The 15,628-nt window shown below is 42.4% G+C and overlaps 1 protein-coding gene across 8 annotated transcripts in view; it reads right to left on the bottom strand.

The window, feature by feature from the left end:
• Positions 1–9,632, bottom strand: part of SYT14 (synaptotagmin 14) — an 85,126-nt gene extending 75,494 nt beyond the window's left edge. For 3 of the 8 annotated variants that reach the window (XM_065058362.1, XM_065058364.1, XM_065058365.1), the window contains exon 1: positions 9,507–9,591. Coding sequence is in view for 4 of the 8 variants with exons in the window: in XM_065058369.1 (XP_064914441.1) it covers positions 9,507–9,519 (13 nt within the window). In the remaining 4 variants the exon portion in view is untranslated. Of the gene's footprint in view, positions 1–9,506 lie in introns of all 8 variants that reach the window. The other 5 variants (XM_065058366.1, XM_065058368.1, XM_065058369.1 and 2 more) reach the window with 4 other exon arrangements.
• Positions 9,633–15,628: the final 5,996 nt, after the last annotated feature.

The raw sequence follows: 15,628 nt of genomic DNA, 5'->3' as shown, positions 1-15,628 counted from the left end.
TGAAAAAAAATTATTTTCATTATATGGGGGCTACACAGTTAGTTGAAAATTAAGATTCACCCAGAAACGACGGAGAGAAGAAGAGTGAATAGCATTAGATTTTAATTATATACTGCCCTCAGAGAAATCAACCAGCTTGAAAGCTCATCATAAAATACTAATTTTAGGTTTGGATTTTGCATTGCTACCTATTGTCTACTAAAGAAATATCTTTTTTCAACTGTTTAGACACTAAAATATGATGACCTTCCACTAAACACAGCCTTTATATTAATCCTCATGGTACTTTTTATTGACCACAAGGCTAGATAAGAAATGTACACAATTTAACATGCATGAAAAGTTGTACATTGAAAAAGATAAAGCACCACATGAATTTTGTATTGATTAAACTGTAAAATGGTATGTTTTTCTAAAACTAGTACAATTCAAAGTTCTATTATGTTTGGACTTCAGCTGAAACTCCACTGCTAGGTGTCAAAAACTGGCTAAGAACTATAACATAGATGTTATCACAGAGTGATTTAGGTTGGGAACAACCTCTGGTGCTCTGAGAAGTCTTCAGAGCAGGACCACCTTTATGGGAAGTTCTTCTGGGCCTCAACCAACCAAGGTATGCAGAGACCAGGATCCCATGACCTCTCCAGGGGAAAGGCAGGGAAGGTGTCAGCCCCTCACTGTGAGCATTTCTTCCTTAAAGCCAGCCAGGATTTCTCTTGAGGTAGCTCATGCACATTGCCCCATGTGCTTTCACTGTGCACCTGAAGAACCCATTTTCCATTCTTAGACCCTCTGCTGCAGTATGAGTGCCCTTCAGGTTTCCCCAGGCTACACAAACAGATTTCTGAAGCATCTCCTCATGTGCCATGTACTCCAGTCCCCCCACCAGCTTAGGAGCGCTCTGCTGGAGTCTCTCCAGTTTGTCAGTCTCTCTCATACTGGGTTAACACCGCTGGATACAGGGTTGGTCTACATTGCTGCAGAGGCACATGGCTGGTCTGTGTTCAACTTGATGTCCACCAGGACCCTCAGAGCTGCTCCTGGCCAGTCTGTCTGCAGCTTGCAGTGCTGCAAGGGCTTGGACTTTTCATTTGTCCTTATTGAAGTTCATGCGGTTGCCTTCACCCCATTCTTTCACCTGCCAGAGAGCAGCCCTGCCCTCCAGCACATTAGCTGCTCCCCTACCTGGCATCACCCACCAGCTCTGCCAGGGTGCATTTCATCCCTTCAACAAACACATCACACAGTCTCAGTTCCAGCAGCAGTACTGTAAGTGCAACTTAGGGAACTGCATATAAAATACCTTATTCTTCAGTTTGGCAACAAATCCATGTTAGTAGCTGCAGCAAAACATTACACCATATCACAGAAGTCTTTGTCATCGGCGGTAACTTGGGACATACTTTTAATGTGATAACTTACTTTCCTGCTGAGGACTGTATTTTAATTAGCATTTCCGTAAGTTTGGACAGCATTCAACAAGCATTTACTTAATGTTTTATTCAACATTACCCAACTATTTTTCCCTTGACAAAGCTGTGAAATTAGAGTGCAGAATGACAATAGGGCACAGCACGAGAAGCAGGAGCAGGGCGATGGGCACAGCATTCCTTACGGCCCTTGAGAGCCCACCTTGACAAGTTACAAAGCAGCCGCTGCTCAGACACAGCAAAGGTAAGGGACCTGCGTTTCAGCTGAGCTCCTTCGCTCCTCTGTGACCCCAGTGACCCAGCCACCGTCAGTCTGCAGATGACAGGTAAGGCTGGACACCTGCCTCGAGCATTCAGGACTGTCAAACAAGAAGGAAACAACAGTGCTGTGCAGCAAATGCACAGAATAGAGGTGGGATACAGTGAAAAAGCCTATCACTGTCAACGTTAACGCATGTGAAGCATATGGAAATACCAATGCTTTCACTATGAACACAAGTTACTTAGGAAACACATTCTTATGCTAAGCTGTTTCATGTAACGTATTACAAAGTTATTCTAAAAGACAACTATAGTGAAAGAGTTCTGGCTTACATATATCAACAAATCTTGAAAAATTGCCTCATAGCATGAACTGATTTTAAGGAAGAATCTGGTTTTAGATGAAAAGACAGCTAACTGTAAAGGCAATAAACAAAGCTGGAAAGACTTTCACAGAACAGCAACTGCACAGCTGATATCACTATGCTATTTTTCCTAAAAAGGTCACACACACTCATTAGCCCATCCTCGCCCATAATGTAAAATCACCTCTGCATGCCTTTAGTACTCTGTTTACAATTTTACTGTTCAAACAATACTGCATATGTAAAAAATTAAATGTTACAAGCTGAATGTTTGGAAGTAGTCAAAAACAAAAATACATAGCAAATATTTCAATATATTAGAAAAGAGACAGCAAGTTTAAAAAAAAAATCCAATTTGCTATTTTATACACTTATTATGTGCCCACATCTTGTACATTTTGTGCAGTTTGGGTCTCCTGTCTGTCCCACCAACTCAAAGAATAAAAAAGAACCACAGAGGTCACAGAAAAAGGCAAAAAACGTCAATAAAAATGGTTAGAACACAATGTTTTCCATATGAGGAGTGATTTAATAGACTAAGACTCTTAAACTTGGAAAAAAGACACAATAGATGGTCGATGTAAGAAGGTGAATAAAGAATAGTTATTTACTATCTAATCCAGTAATAAAAGAAATAAGTATCAGATTAAGTAACAGTAAACATGTTCAAGAACAGAGTAGAATTTAGAAATCAATATTCTGGCTTTATAATATAGAGTCCTACTGTAAAGACTGTCTTCTCTGCTAGTACCATTTAAAATGATTGCTATCTATTGATTTCTTAGCCCAAGGATAAGGTCATCTACCTGTCCTGCCTTAAGAATATTTTTTTTATTGATATCCAACTATTAAAGTAACAACAAACATTAAAACTTTTTTTCACACAGAAAATATTTAAATTTTAATTACATTTGTAATTAACAGAACCAATGACACTGATCAATGAATTAGCAATCAATGAGACAATTGATCAAGAATATAATAGCCATACCTGTTTTTTAAACAAATTTTGCATCTGCCCCGGTCCACACTGAAATAAATGGAAGCATCTCCATGGACTTAGAGAAGCCAAAAAGAAATTGAGATAGCACAGATTTTCTAACATTACTATGTCATAAAGCAGAGCGGTTCTTGGGGACCTTCTCTTCCCATCATGAAACGAACATCTCAGCTTCCTTTCTACCCAGAATGACCAGATGCTTATCTTTCCTACCCTTCTGACAACTGAAATATAATTAGCACTAAAAAAAAAGATTAATAAGTTCTTCATTTAACTCATTCTCAGTAAACACTTCTTCAGATAAGTCTTACTAGTGGAAATGAAGAGATACAGCAAATATAGCTAGCAAGAGAAATATTCAGTATAAGCAGTTCAAATCTGACCTAATATAAAACCTGTTAATATATGTTTTAATAAGAACTGAAAGAGAACCAGCAGCTACAAGAAGAATTATTACTTCACTGCAAATGACAAGAAGATTAAATATACATTGCTAAAAATGTACACTGTTATTGAATATCCTGGAAATAAAAAGGAAGATGTCAACAACAAAGGCTGATAGCAAAAAAAGGGACGAAAAACTAGTCTGAGCTTAAGCTAATTCCTACAGTTTTTACTTAACACCACTGAATTACCACTCTAGATCAAAGTTTCCAAACAGAAAATAAGCCGAGAAATATTTTTTAATTATTAATGATCTATAGACTTTAGTTTATAATTTATTTTAAAAGGGTTCATTTTAACAGTTTTAGTTACTCCACGAAATTGTGAGTCATATACTCACAGAAATAGTATCAGTAACCGGATTTATAATATTTCGGATAAAACATTAAGTCTTTGATACAAAAGGAAATTCCTACCAATAGTTTATATCTCAAAAGGTCCTGGTTAAACTGCTAGATTTAGACTACAGATCAAAAATACCTGTCAATCATACTGAACCTACCACTTCTCACATCAAAGAATACACTTCTCTGTAGAACGTGACCTATTAGTTCACAAACTCACACTTATTTGCTGTCTTACAATTAACTTTCAAAACCATCCCCAAGTTTCTCTATCTCACTCTAGAGACAGATTTACAAAGAAATTAGAAAACATCTCCCACATCCCAGAGTGAAACACTCAAAAATTAAGAAGTGCACAAATTAAATGCTGACTTGAAATCCTCCCTTCAGTCCCCAGGTGCACATTTAGTCTCACATACAATAGAGGACCTTTGCCTTATGCAGTCCAACACCTGGCAGTATTCAGGAAAAAGCCTGAGACAATCAGCTGTGGATCCCTTGCATCATTCATCACAAAAGCTTGAAGAAGTGTACTTGAATAAGGTGAAGAAAAAATATAACCTAATGGTTAAACGAGTTGAAAATTCTCCGAAGACAGCAAAACACTTTCCCCTTTTGTGGATCGCCTGTATTTTGATGGGCAGTAATATAAGCCAACATTTTTAATCAGGTAGTGACTGTGTGTGTGCTTTCTTGCACACCCATCTTGAATGCCAACAGTTCCAATTTGCAAAAGCACTAAGCATTGAAAATTAACAGAATTTAAGAAGAATTTCACTCTGAACACATCAACTGTTCTTATATCAGCTATGATAGTTTCATCTCAGCCCACGAGGAACTTGTCAAGAAGTCTGTAGAGCATTAGAGGTTAGATTTTTTTTTTCTTAAAAAGGTATCCCACTCTTATTACCTAAAAGGTGACAGAGACCTAACTGTTTATTTCAACAGATGTGCAACACCACAGTGATGATGGTGTAACACAAATCCAAGCAGAAAATTAGTAATTTTGCATATGGCACAAGGTTTTACTTTCTCCAGCAAATAATGCAGGGAACCATCCTTACAATGACAATAAAAAATTAATACCAGGTAGCACTCACTGAATAGTTTCCACTAGAGAGAATGCATAAGCATAAGACAACATTAAACAGATTCTGTGTGGACGATCAAATCTAATACCCTGATATTTGATCCACTCCACATTTAACAAGTGTGTTTAAAAGAGGGCCTAACTACAAAATATGGCTTCTAACATTTAGGCTTTATTTAATACTGCTGCTGCTCAACCCCTGCCCTGGCTGCATGCACCACCTTAGATTCACAAGTAGTATGGCAAATTCAGGTCAGTGTTAACTTGAGGATCCCCATGTCATCTTACACCCTTCTAGTACACACTGCAGTGACACCTGAATATCCCAGGTAACCTGGAAGTCAAGATAAAACTGTTCACACCAGGCCAGGTTCAACCTATGAGCCACACATATGATACTCCTTCCTAAGAACTGTACACAGCTCCTTGCTCTTTTGTTCCCTTTTCCGAATTCCAGAAATTTGCAATTAGGCATAGTTTTCATGTAACCTACACGAAGCAGTGTTCTAATTCCTCTCTATTCTTATACCTGTAAACAAAAAGTAGGTTCATTCAGTAATTTTTGTCTTTGTTTCCCAAATGAGGGTTATATAATTAACCAATCCATTTCCCGACCCTTCTTTCCATTGTTTACAAATTCATTGGCTAACTTGAGCCAAAACTGATAGATAGTATTAAGAACTTAATACTTTGGGGATTCTGATTTTCATGAAAAATCAGCAGTCAAATAGAACACACACACAGACCTCACCAAACACAGGGGCAGCCAACCAGCCGATAAATCCATGCACAGCACACACCGGTGCAGCCGCCTGCTCCCAACCAAACAGCTGCCAGATGAGGAAAGAGAGGGAGGACAATCCTGTCAAAAGCATCGGAGAGCTCAGGACACTTGAGAAACACTCAGGAGATGGAGGAACAAACTGAAAGGTTTTCAAAAGCCTAGATACAAGACGAGACCTTGGCATACTAAATCAGGAAGGGCAAATGTCATACTGGTAGGATCACAGCAGAAAAAATATAGGAAGCCTCGTTCATTAGCCTCATTACTCTAGCAATAACTTATTAGATGGCAACACCACCCGGTAATTCTTTGTTCTCTACTTACTTCTCCCGTTCATCTGTAAGGCTCATTATTCTCTTTAGTACCACTTCTCAGTTCTTAACACTAAACTCCTCACAATGGAAACCACTGGAAAGAGTTTAAATTTAAAAGGAATTAACTCAGTCTGAAAAGCTTCAACCCTAAATGTGTTCCCCTCCTTGAGAAACGTACACTTTCGAATAGCCTGTACCACATTACATCATGTTCAAGTGCAGCCCAAAATCCTGGTAACTGTAAGTTCACAAGGACAGGCAAGACGTGGAATTATGTCTTAGGTTATAAAGCATCCAACTGCGACCTTTTTTTCCTTTCTCCATGCAGTTGCAATGTGATTTCCCTTGCCAGCTCCTCACCCAGATCTCAATTCAACATAACTTTTAAGGAGGTGCCAAATTTTTGCTATTGCTCAAAAGAGGCAAAGCAGCATGAAGAAATCAAACTAATGCTGCCGTGAGGAGCATTGCCACAGTGACGCTGAGGGATTCTCAGAAGTGACACAAACTCCCTCTTCCCAAGCCCAGCAAACCGCCACAGGAGCCCTGGGCTGGGTAGATGTAGGTGAAAGCATCTTCATCTCAGACTGCCTACCAGTCTGGGCTTACTACTGCTTCTGTGTAGCCTCACTCTCTACCATATTTACCATCCTCTCCGTTCTGATACTCTTTGTATTAGATTAATTTAACCTTTTCCCAAGAAAAAGTGGGAATACTAATGAATAAATAACCTTGCATCTTAAAATAGAGCTCCTACTTAATATTAACACTAAGTTTGTCTTGGAAGAGAAATACACAGAAATAAGACGTGTAAATAAAATTCTTTAATCTTATTTGAGCCAAAACTTTCCCAATTGGGTTGCCCTCTGCTTCTTCCTAGCAAATCTGAGATTGCCTGACCTTTGCAAAATATATATCCAATTTATAAATAAATAAGAACATGCTTTAACATGACACCAACTTTCTAAAGAAAAATATGTAAATGTTCCCACAATCACTAAATTAGGGATTTGAACTTGGTCACCTGAAGAATACTTTAAAAATAAAGAAATAAATAAATGAGCTGCCAGCGATCATAATGCAAAAAAGTAAAAAAGCATTGTCACTGAACAAAATGATAATGGCCATTGGCTCCCTGTTTCTCTGTAACACTTGATATAAAAAGCCTCACTTGTACAAAAATCTTGGGTTTTAGTGTTAGAACTGATGTAAACTGGTCTACTGACACAATGACACTGGAAATGGTACTTGCAGATTTTTAAGAAGAGCCAAATCTTTTAATTTGAGGTCTTCTAATTTTGTGCACTCTTCACATATAACTGTGTGTGTCAAAGCATTGAAGGGGTTTTGAGCTACTTTATAATTATTCTTCAGTCAAAAGTTTTCAGAACTGCTCATTTTCCATGCCTTTACCAAAACAATTTTAAAAAAAGGACAACAGCAGTGCCTTTAAAACTGAGCAAAGTGTTCTCTGTGTTCACTTAATTACATACATTTACAAATTTATCTGGACACAATGTAAATTCTGTATTTTGACACTTCTGGGTAGAGGTCCTGTGCTTTGATCCTGCCTTCAGGAGTTAGTAATCACCCAAACCAAACTCTCATTTCTAAACACTAGGGCTAGGAAACAGTACTGCTAAATGGTACAGTCCAGGCAAGACACTGTTGCAGAAACAGGGGGAGGAGAACACCACGATCAGGAATAAAAACTGTAACACCTACCTACAAATCTACAGCAATCAGCTATTTGGTTGAAAACAAAGAGGATGCCACATGCCTGCTACAGACCACAGCAGAAAATTGCATTGCGTTTTCTGTCTTCGAGAAGAGTACAAAATCAAAACTTAGCAGATCACTTTCATGATTGGACTTTTTTTGTAATCCCACCTAACATTTAACTGTAAACTACACAGCCAGTTTTCTCAAGAGCTTAAGTACCATTTTGGCAATTTCATCTAAGTATCTACAAGACAGCTGGGCTATTTCTAAAGTCTGGCCCTAACAAGAAGTGTTGCACTCTATTAAAAGGCCAGATTGCTTAATTCATTCATGACTATTCGTTTTAACTTGTAAGAAGTATTACCCTAAATCCTCTGAAAACATTAAACATGAATTTCACATTCTGTTAATATTTTCAGATCTAACAAATTCTCACAGATTTCTGGGATAATGCAGCCTAAAATGAAAACAGAGACAGATTTTGAAGGACTGATAATTTTTTTTCCTGAGCTCAAGTCCAGACCCAGCAGAAATTTTTGCTATAATCTTGATAATTTTAAGAGGGGTTTTCAGCAGAAAAGAACGTAGCCAACTTAAAGCTGGCCAACTTTGACTCCTGGTGCGCACAGCTTCCAAGACAGGGTGAACATGCAGCTTTGCTTGCGCAGTGCAACTTCTTACACAGGCCTGAATATCTAATTCATTGAAACTGACAGCACAGAAACATCCCACACGCAAAACAAACAAGAACAGTTCGTGGGGTTTTTTCCCCTCTTCACTGTTTTCCTGGATTCTTTAAGTTATAACAACAGATCCTTTTCAGAGAGAAACATAACAGGAAAGCGGCATATCTGTTGCTGGAAATAAAGTTCTGGGTTTGGGTGGGGTTTTTTTAAACGATTTTTAACAAGGTGTAATATTCCTCTCAGAAAAAGGGAAGGTTTCAAAACAAAGCTCAGACGCCCTGCCTTTTAAGACGACCATCTCCAAACAAAGCCAACAAGTGTCCAGCGCACCCCGCTCCCTTACTGCTGTTTCTAAGCGATGACTAGAAAGATCTGCGGGCACAAGCTCCTACACAGCCTGTTGGCTCCTGAGCGCCTGGGGAACCAGCTGGCAGAGACTCGGGGGCCAGGAGGGACCGTTACTTCTGAAGCAGTTGGCGAAGTCTCTACGGGGAGGGCGGACGAGGCTGCGCGCCCCCAGCAACGGGCATTTACACCCAGGGCGCGGGTTGTTCGGAGACACCCCCTCGCTCCGGGACCCGGCAGAGGCGGCGCAGCCCCGGCCCCACCGCCGGCCCTGGGGGAGCCGACCGCCCCCGCCTGCCCAGCCGAGCAAGGGCGGCTCGCGGCGCGGAGAGGAGAGGAGAGGACGGCTCCGTCCTCCGCAGGGCAGCGCAGGGGCCGGCGGCACAGGGAGAGGAGGGACGCCGGCCACCGTGCCGGGGCCATTTACCCCCTCCCGGCTCCCCGGCACGGAGACGGGAGAAGGGAGCAGCGGCGCTCAGCTGTCCCCCACGCACCCAACAGACCTCCGCTGCAGGGGCAGAGAGACAGAGAGGAGAGGAGGCGCCCCCCTGCCGCCCTCCCCAGCCCGGCCCGGGGGGTGCCGCTCGGTTTGGGTGCCGCGGTGGGAGCCCTCCCCCCCGGAGCCAGCCCTCTCCCCGTGGCCGGGGGAGGAGAGGGAGAGGAGGGGGCTGGGGGAGGAGAGCGGCTCGGGGCGAGGGGAGCCCGTTATTGGCCTACTTACCATCAATCGCCATGATCCCCGGGGTGGGCCGTACCAAGTGGAGCGCAGGCAGGAGCGGCGCTGGCGGGCGCGGCGGCTGCGAGACGGGAGCGCCGGGCGGGGGCGGCGGCGAGGGCGGGGCGGCGGAGCGTGCGGGACGCGTGACTCCTCCCCACCCCCGCCCCAACGGGGGCCGTGGAACCGCCCCGAGCAGAACCCCCGCCCCCAGCCCCCGCCCCGCCCCGCCCCGCCGCGTCCGCCCTGGTTTTGGGAAAACGCTGATTATCCGGCAAGGGTTATGGGCGCTCGTCGCTTTCCGTGGTCCTGTCCCGTGGGTCTTCTTCCCAGAGCTACCGGGTGGAACAGAGAACAGGGCTGTCAAACCGCTGTATTTCGGTCAGGCTGTGGTTCCACAAACATCTCCTGAACTTCATGCACCCAGCACCTGCTTCCACGTTCACGTAGGTCCAGCTGCCCTGAGCGCCTGTACAGCCCTGTAAAAACAGTGGAAAAATAAATCTTTCTTTTTCTAAGTAAAGCAGCCGAGAGCTGGTAAACGTCAGGCTTAAAATCACCCCCGCAGCCTCCACGTGTAGGTAAGGGGTTAAGATTAGGGGAGTGGAGCATCTCCCTTATGAGGAAAGGCTGGGGGAGCTGGGGCTCTTTAGTTTGGAGAAGAGGAGACTGAGGGGTGACCTCATTAATGTTTATAAATATGTAAAGGGTGAGTGTCAGAACAGAGCCAGGCTCTTCTTGGTGACAACCAATGATGGGACAAGGGCCAATGGACACAAACTGGAACACGGGAGGTTCCACTTAAATATGAGAAGAAACTTCTCAGTGAGGGTGACAGAACACTGGAACAGGCTGCCCAGGGGGGTTGTGGAATCTCCTTCTCGGGAGACATTCAAAACCTGCCTGGACCCCTTCCTGTGTAACCTCATCTGGGTGTTCCTGCTCTGGCAGGGGGATTGGACTAGATGATCTTTTGAGGTCCCTTCCAATCCCTCACATTCTGTGATTCTGTGTGAATCTGTAACACCTGGAGACACGGTGCTGCTGCACGGTCACTGACACTTTATCCCTGTCATCCCAGCTCTGACTGACTTGGTGCAGGAGACAGATGGCACTTGAGAGCAAATCAGGATCCACAGTGAATAAAGATACCGTACGTCTCAGGTTTGGTGGCTTCTGTTTCTAACTGTAATGTTCTGTAACCGTATCATCCAATTTCCTATGGTTTTGGGGGTGTAAAACTGAAATAACAACCTGCCACACAGAGCCGCATTCACAAGCACACTATGTATCTTCAGAAGGGCTTGGCACCTTTGAATTTATAGTGAACTTCCACAAATGCTGAAGTTGAATTTAATGCTAAAAGAGATTCAGAGAAATGGGAAGGGGTTAGTGAACGTGCAGTGCTTCACATGTGTTTTTTTGGGGGAGGAGGGAGTTTTTGCATTGGAACTTGGCTTTCACAGGCGCTTTCCTGTGGCTACAGCCTCTGTTCACTCTTCCTTTCTGCCCCTGTTGCTACACTTTCCCCTGTTCCACCTGCCACACGTCCTTTCTCTCCCTACCATGCCTTTTGCTTGGCTCCCTCACACTCGGACCAGCTTCTCTTCCTCCTGGGGTTCTGCAGTTGTTGTCCCATCCGAGACATCCGTCTTCTGCACCCTCCTCCTTGTCACCCAGAAGCTCCATGCCAAAGGAGCATGCGCAGTAAGCGAAGACGAGAAGGCCTCGCAAGGCCCTATGGCATTTACCACAAGGATCCTGGGAGCCAGAAAGATGTCTGCCCGGAGAGTTTGTGGAGTCTCCTCCTCTGGAGACACTCAAGACCCGCCTGGACACCTTCCTGTGCGATCTGCTCTGTGCGTACCTGCTTTAGCAGGTGGGTTGGACTAGATGATCTCCAGAGGTCCCCTCCAACCCCAACCATTCTGTGATTATGTGACTTCTGTCTGCACTGGGCCATGCATGGCTCCTGCGACGAACAGAGAAAACAGCCAAACAGGTCAGTTCTGTTATGGATTTTATATGGTGAAAGACAATGTGATGCACGTAAAATTCTTGGGTTTTGTGTAGGGAAGTCCCACTAGCATTTGGAGCTATAAGGAAACAGGGCACGTCAGGATATGCTAACAGGCTTTTCGGACATGTATGGACTGGAGAAACACAGGAAAATTTTCACAAGATTGTCAGGAGGAATATCTTTGGTACCAATATAGTCCTTCTGCCAAATTAAGTCACTGTTCAAATGCTGGAAGCATTAATCTCTTTCAGTCTAGCAGCCTTTAGAAATTTTTGGTCATATGGAGAAATCAATGTGTTTTCTCAGTTTCATTCTTCACCTCAATTAGAAAAAGCAACTTAAAAGTGAGGAGTTTAAAAGCAAACTCAGCGTGAGCAAAATGGCCATCTTGGAGAACACAAGTCCCAAAGGACAGACATTTGTCCAGGCAAGAAGCAACTGTAAAAAGGATCTTAAAAGAGGAAATGTCAGCAGAGCTTAATGGCAAATACATTTCTCTGTACCAGCACTGACATTTACCTCAGATACCCTGATTTCCTGTTCGTTCCTAGAAAGTGTTCCAGCCCTGAAGTTTTCTGTACAATTTGTCTTGATAGCCATATTTCTAACATTATTGCTGTATTGAGCACAGGAATAAAGACTCCAGTGGGATCAAGTGCATAGTTAGAGTTATTATTCTTTTCTATTTCTCCCCCTGCTTTTGGCAGCATTCCTGTATGAAGGAACTAGCAGTCACTGATTCCAGCAGAACTTCCCAGCACCCATGCAGAATCCAGGATTCAGTTTGTGAGATGCTTGAAAAGTCATCTAAAATTTTTGGAGAGCCTCACATATAATCACATTTCTGTGATTCATTTATGTAATTAACATAATAGGATGCAGAAGTTCGTATCATTGGACAAACTCTTTTTGAGGGTGAGGAATGAATATATATTTGTGAATCAGTAACGTTATGATTGGAGCTCTTAGTCCAGGCTTTTGGGTTTCAAAAAGCAAAAGAAACACATTATTTCTACCAAACCAGTGATTTGCTCAGTTTGGAAAAACAGTTTTAGGACATGAGGAACAAACATGGTTCCACATCGACAAAGAGATGGTGTGAAAATATGTGTGAGGGACCAAAACATGGCTTTTCAGAGCCGTGCTGAATCAAATCAGTTCTATTTGTGCTTTAGTTTCAGGAGCAGATGTTCAAAATTTCCAGGCTTTATTCAAACATCAGATACTGCTGCCCACAACCATGAGAGTGTCATTTTTCAATGTTACCAGGAGGGACAATTCTTGAACAAACTTCCAAAATTCAACTATTTTTGTTTTGTTCCCAGGGTATAATTGCTACACTGTAAGCTATAGCTTCATCCATTCCCTGCACGAAAGAAGCACAGCTGATCAGTTTGGATGTATCAGGGGCTTTCTACTAAATCCAAGGAGCAATTCATTCTGCTGAAAACATTTACACACAATCCTACAGGTCTGCCATTTGCAGAAAAGGACAGCTGTACACAAACATTACTGCAGCTCACCATGAGACCTTAAGAGCCATGATAAATCAGCAATGTGCAAATGATTCGCAGGTTATCAAGAGTTTCCTATCAAATGGAAGAAGTAGCACCTGTTGTGACAGCAAATTTGTTGACAGCAATACAACTGACATGTATAGGGCAAATTTTTTCCCCTAAACCCTAAAGCTTTCACCAGACTACCTGCACAGGAGAAACTTCTCCCACTGCACTGATGAGAAGCTACTTTGGTGATTAAAATTGAAAGCCACTGGAAACTTTGGCATGAGGGACATAGGAGAAGAAATACATTAAAGATCATGAAGATCTCAGTTACTGGGAAATAAAAAGTACAATGATAGACTATTATGTAATTATATGTATGAGATATAGTGTCATTATACATGTATATATATATATCACGGAAAATAATGCTGGTTTAACATTAAGTCTGTTTAACATACCTTAGTGTCATTGTTTATATGCATTTTGTGTATGTGTGTGTTTGTTCATTATAGAAAAATAGTAGCTTTTCCTGAGTAGAACTCCGCACTGATTTTTCACAAAATCAACAAATATTACATGGGACATTACCTAATAATTCTGTATTTTCCAATCCTACTTATGAACTGGTTCTTTGCACATTTAAGGCATGATCCACACCAAACCTATCTGGATTTTCTATTCCACCTTAGCCATAATCTTAGTATTAACCAGATACAATTAAAGACCTTATGCTTAATGAAGACATAAAATATATGAAAACCACAGCATACACGAATTAAAAGACTAACTGAGGGGTTAGAAAGCACAGGCTATCAGTAACCAGAAAGACCGAAGTTCTAGATTAGTAACCTGCCAATTAAGATGCCAGACCAATAAACTGTCTATAATTGTCATGAAGTGAAGAAAATTAGTTCACAATTAAACAGCGGAAGCAAGCTTCAAACAGTTGGATGTAAATTTTTCCAGTGGAATGTTGCCATTTCATTCACAGTATCACAGTATCACAGTATGTTTGGAATTGGAAGGGACCTCAAAAGATCATCTAGTCCAATCCCCCTGCTGGAGCAGGAACGCCTAGGTGAGGTCGCACAGGAACATGTCCAGGCGGGTTTTGAATGTCTCCAGAGAAGGAGACTCCACAACCTCCCTGGGCAGCCTGTTCCAGTGTCTGTCACCCTTACTGAGGAGAAGTCTTTTCACAAATTTAAGCGGAACCTCTTGTGTTCCAGCTTGATCCCATTACCCCTTGTCCTATCATTGTTGGCCACCGAGAAGAGCCTGGCTCCATCCTCATGGCACTCACCCTTTATATATTTATAAACAATAATGAGGTCACCCCTTAGTCTCCTCTTCTCCAAACTAAAGAGACCCAGCTCCCTCAGCCTTTCTTCATAAGGGAGGTGCTCCACTCCCTTAATCATCTTCGTTGCCCTACACTGGATCCTCTCCAGCAGTTCCCTGTCCTTCTTGAACTGAGGGGCCCAGAACTGGACACAATATTCCAGATGTGGTCTCACCAGGGCAGAGTAGAGGGGAAGGAGAACCTCTCTCGATCTACTAGCCACCCCCCTTCTAATACACCCCAGGATGCCATTGGCCTTCCTGGCCACAAGGGCACAGTGCTGGCTCATGGTCATCCTGTTGTCCACCAGGACCCCCAGGTCCCTTTCCTCTACACTGCTCTCTAATATGTAATTTCCAAACCTATACTGGAACCTGGGGTTGTTCCTGCCCAGATGCAAGACTCTACACTTTCCCTTGTTAAATTTCATTAGGTTATTCAGATGTAGGTACTTTGCAGGAACGTAATGATTTCACTGAAATGCCATTGGAGAGGGGGGCAAAGTTAAGAGCATATACAAGGTCTTTCATTTCAGAAAAATGTTTTATTCTCAAGCCTTCTTACTTGGTATTATATTTTAATATAACATTGACATTTAAGTGAACCATCTTGATTTTATCAATATAAATTCTTTCCCTTAGAAAACTCAACCCTTTTTTGAAATGCCAATTAATGGGGTGTTCCGAGTGGAGGGGGGGGAGGTTGTGTGTGTGTGTGTGTGTGTCTCAAACTCAAAAGCTCTAACCCATAATGTTGAAGTTAAAATGTGACCTCTGAAAAATCTTCAGGAGATATCTCCCAAAGATACTAGTGCTCCAGCAGATGAAAAGATGGCTGAGGATTATAATACGCTGCTGTGCCCTAATTGATCTGGGATATCAGTTTACATCTTTTCTTAAGAGTTTTTGGCAGCAATTTTGTGAACAGTGCCAATCAGATTTGCAACTTCACGTCCATCCTGATTAGTTTCTCTCACAAAGTGTTATTTACTAGGACATTAAATACCTGACCTTTCAATATCAAGGTTTTCATTATTGGGTTGTTGGCACTAAGTGAATAATCTGTGACTCTTAGTCTTGGCTTCTTATAGTTTTTTAAAGCTAGGAAAGACAGCCTGGGCCCTCTGACAGAAATTGCATAGCTGCATCTGGTAAGAGCGATCTACCAGATACCCCCAAGTCTGCAATTGTTGGAAAAGCATCATAAACCTGACTCTTGAAGCAAATTATTTGGCCAAATACCACCACTCAATGTGTAACTT

The sequence above is a fragment of the Columba livia genome, chromosome 3 (genome assembly GCF_036013475.1).
Source record: "Columba livia isolate bColLiv1 breed racing homer chromosome 3, bColLiv1.pat.W.v2, whole genome shotgun sequence".
Taxonomy (NCBI): Eukaryota; Metazoa; Chordata; class Aves; order Columbiformes; family Columbidae; genus Columba; species Columba livia.
Note: the sequence above shows the minus strand (reverse complement) of the source record. Positions and strands in the feature narration are given on the sequence as shown.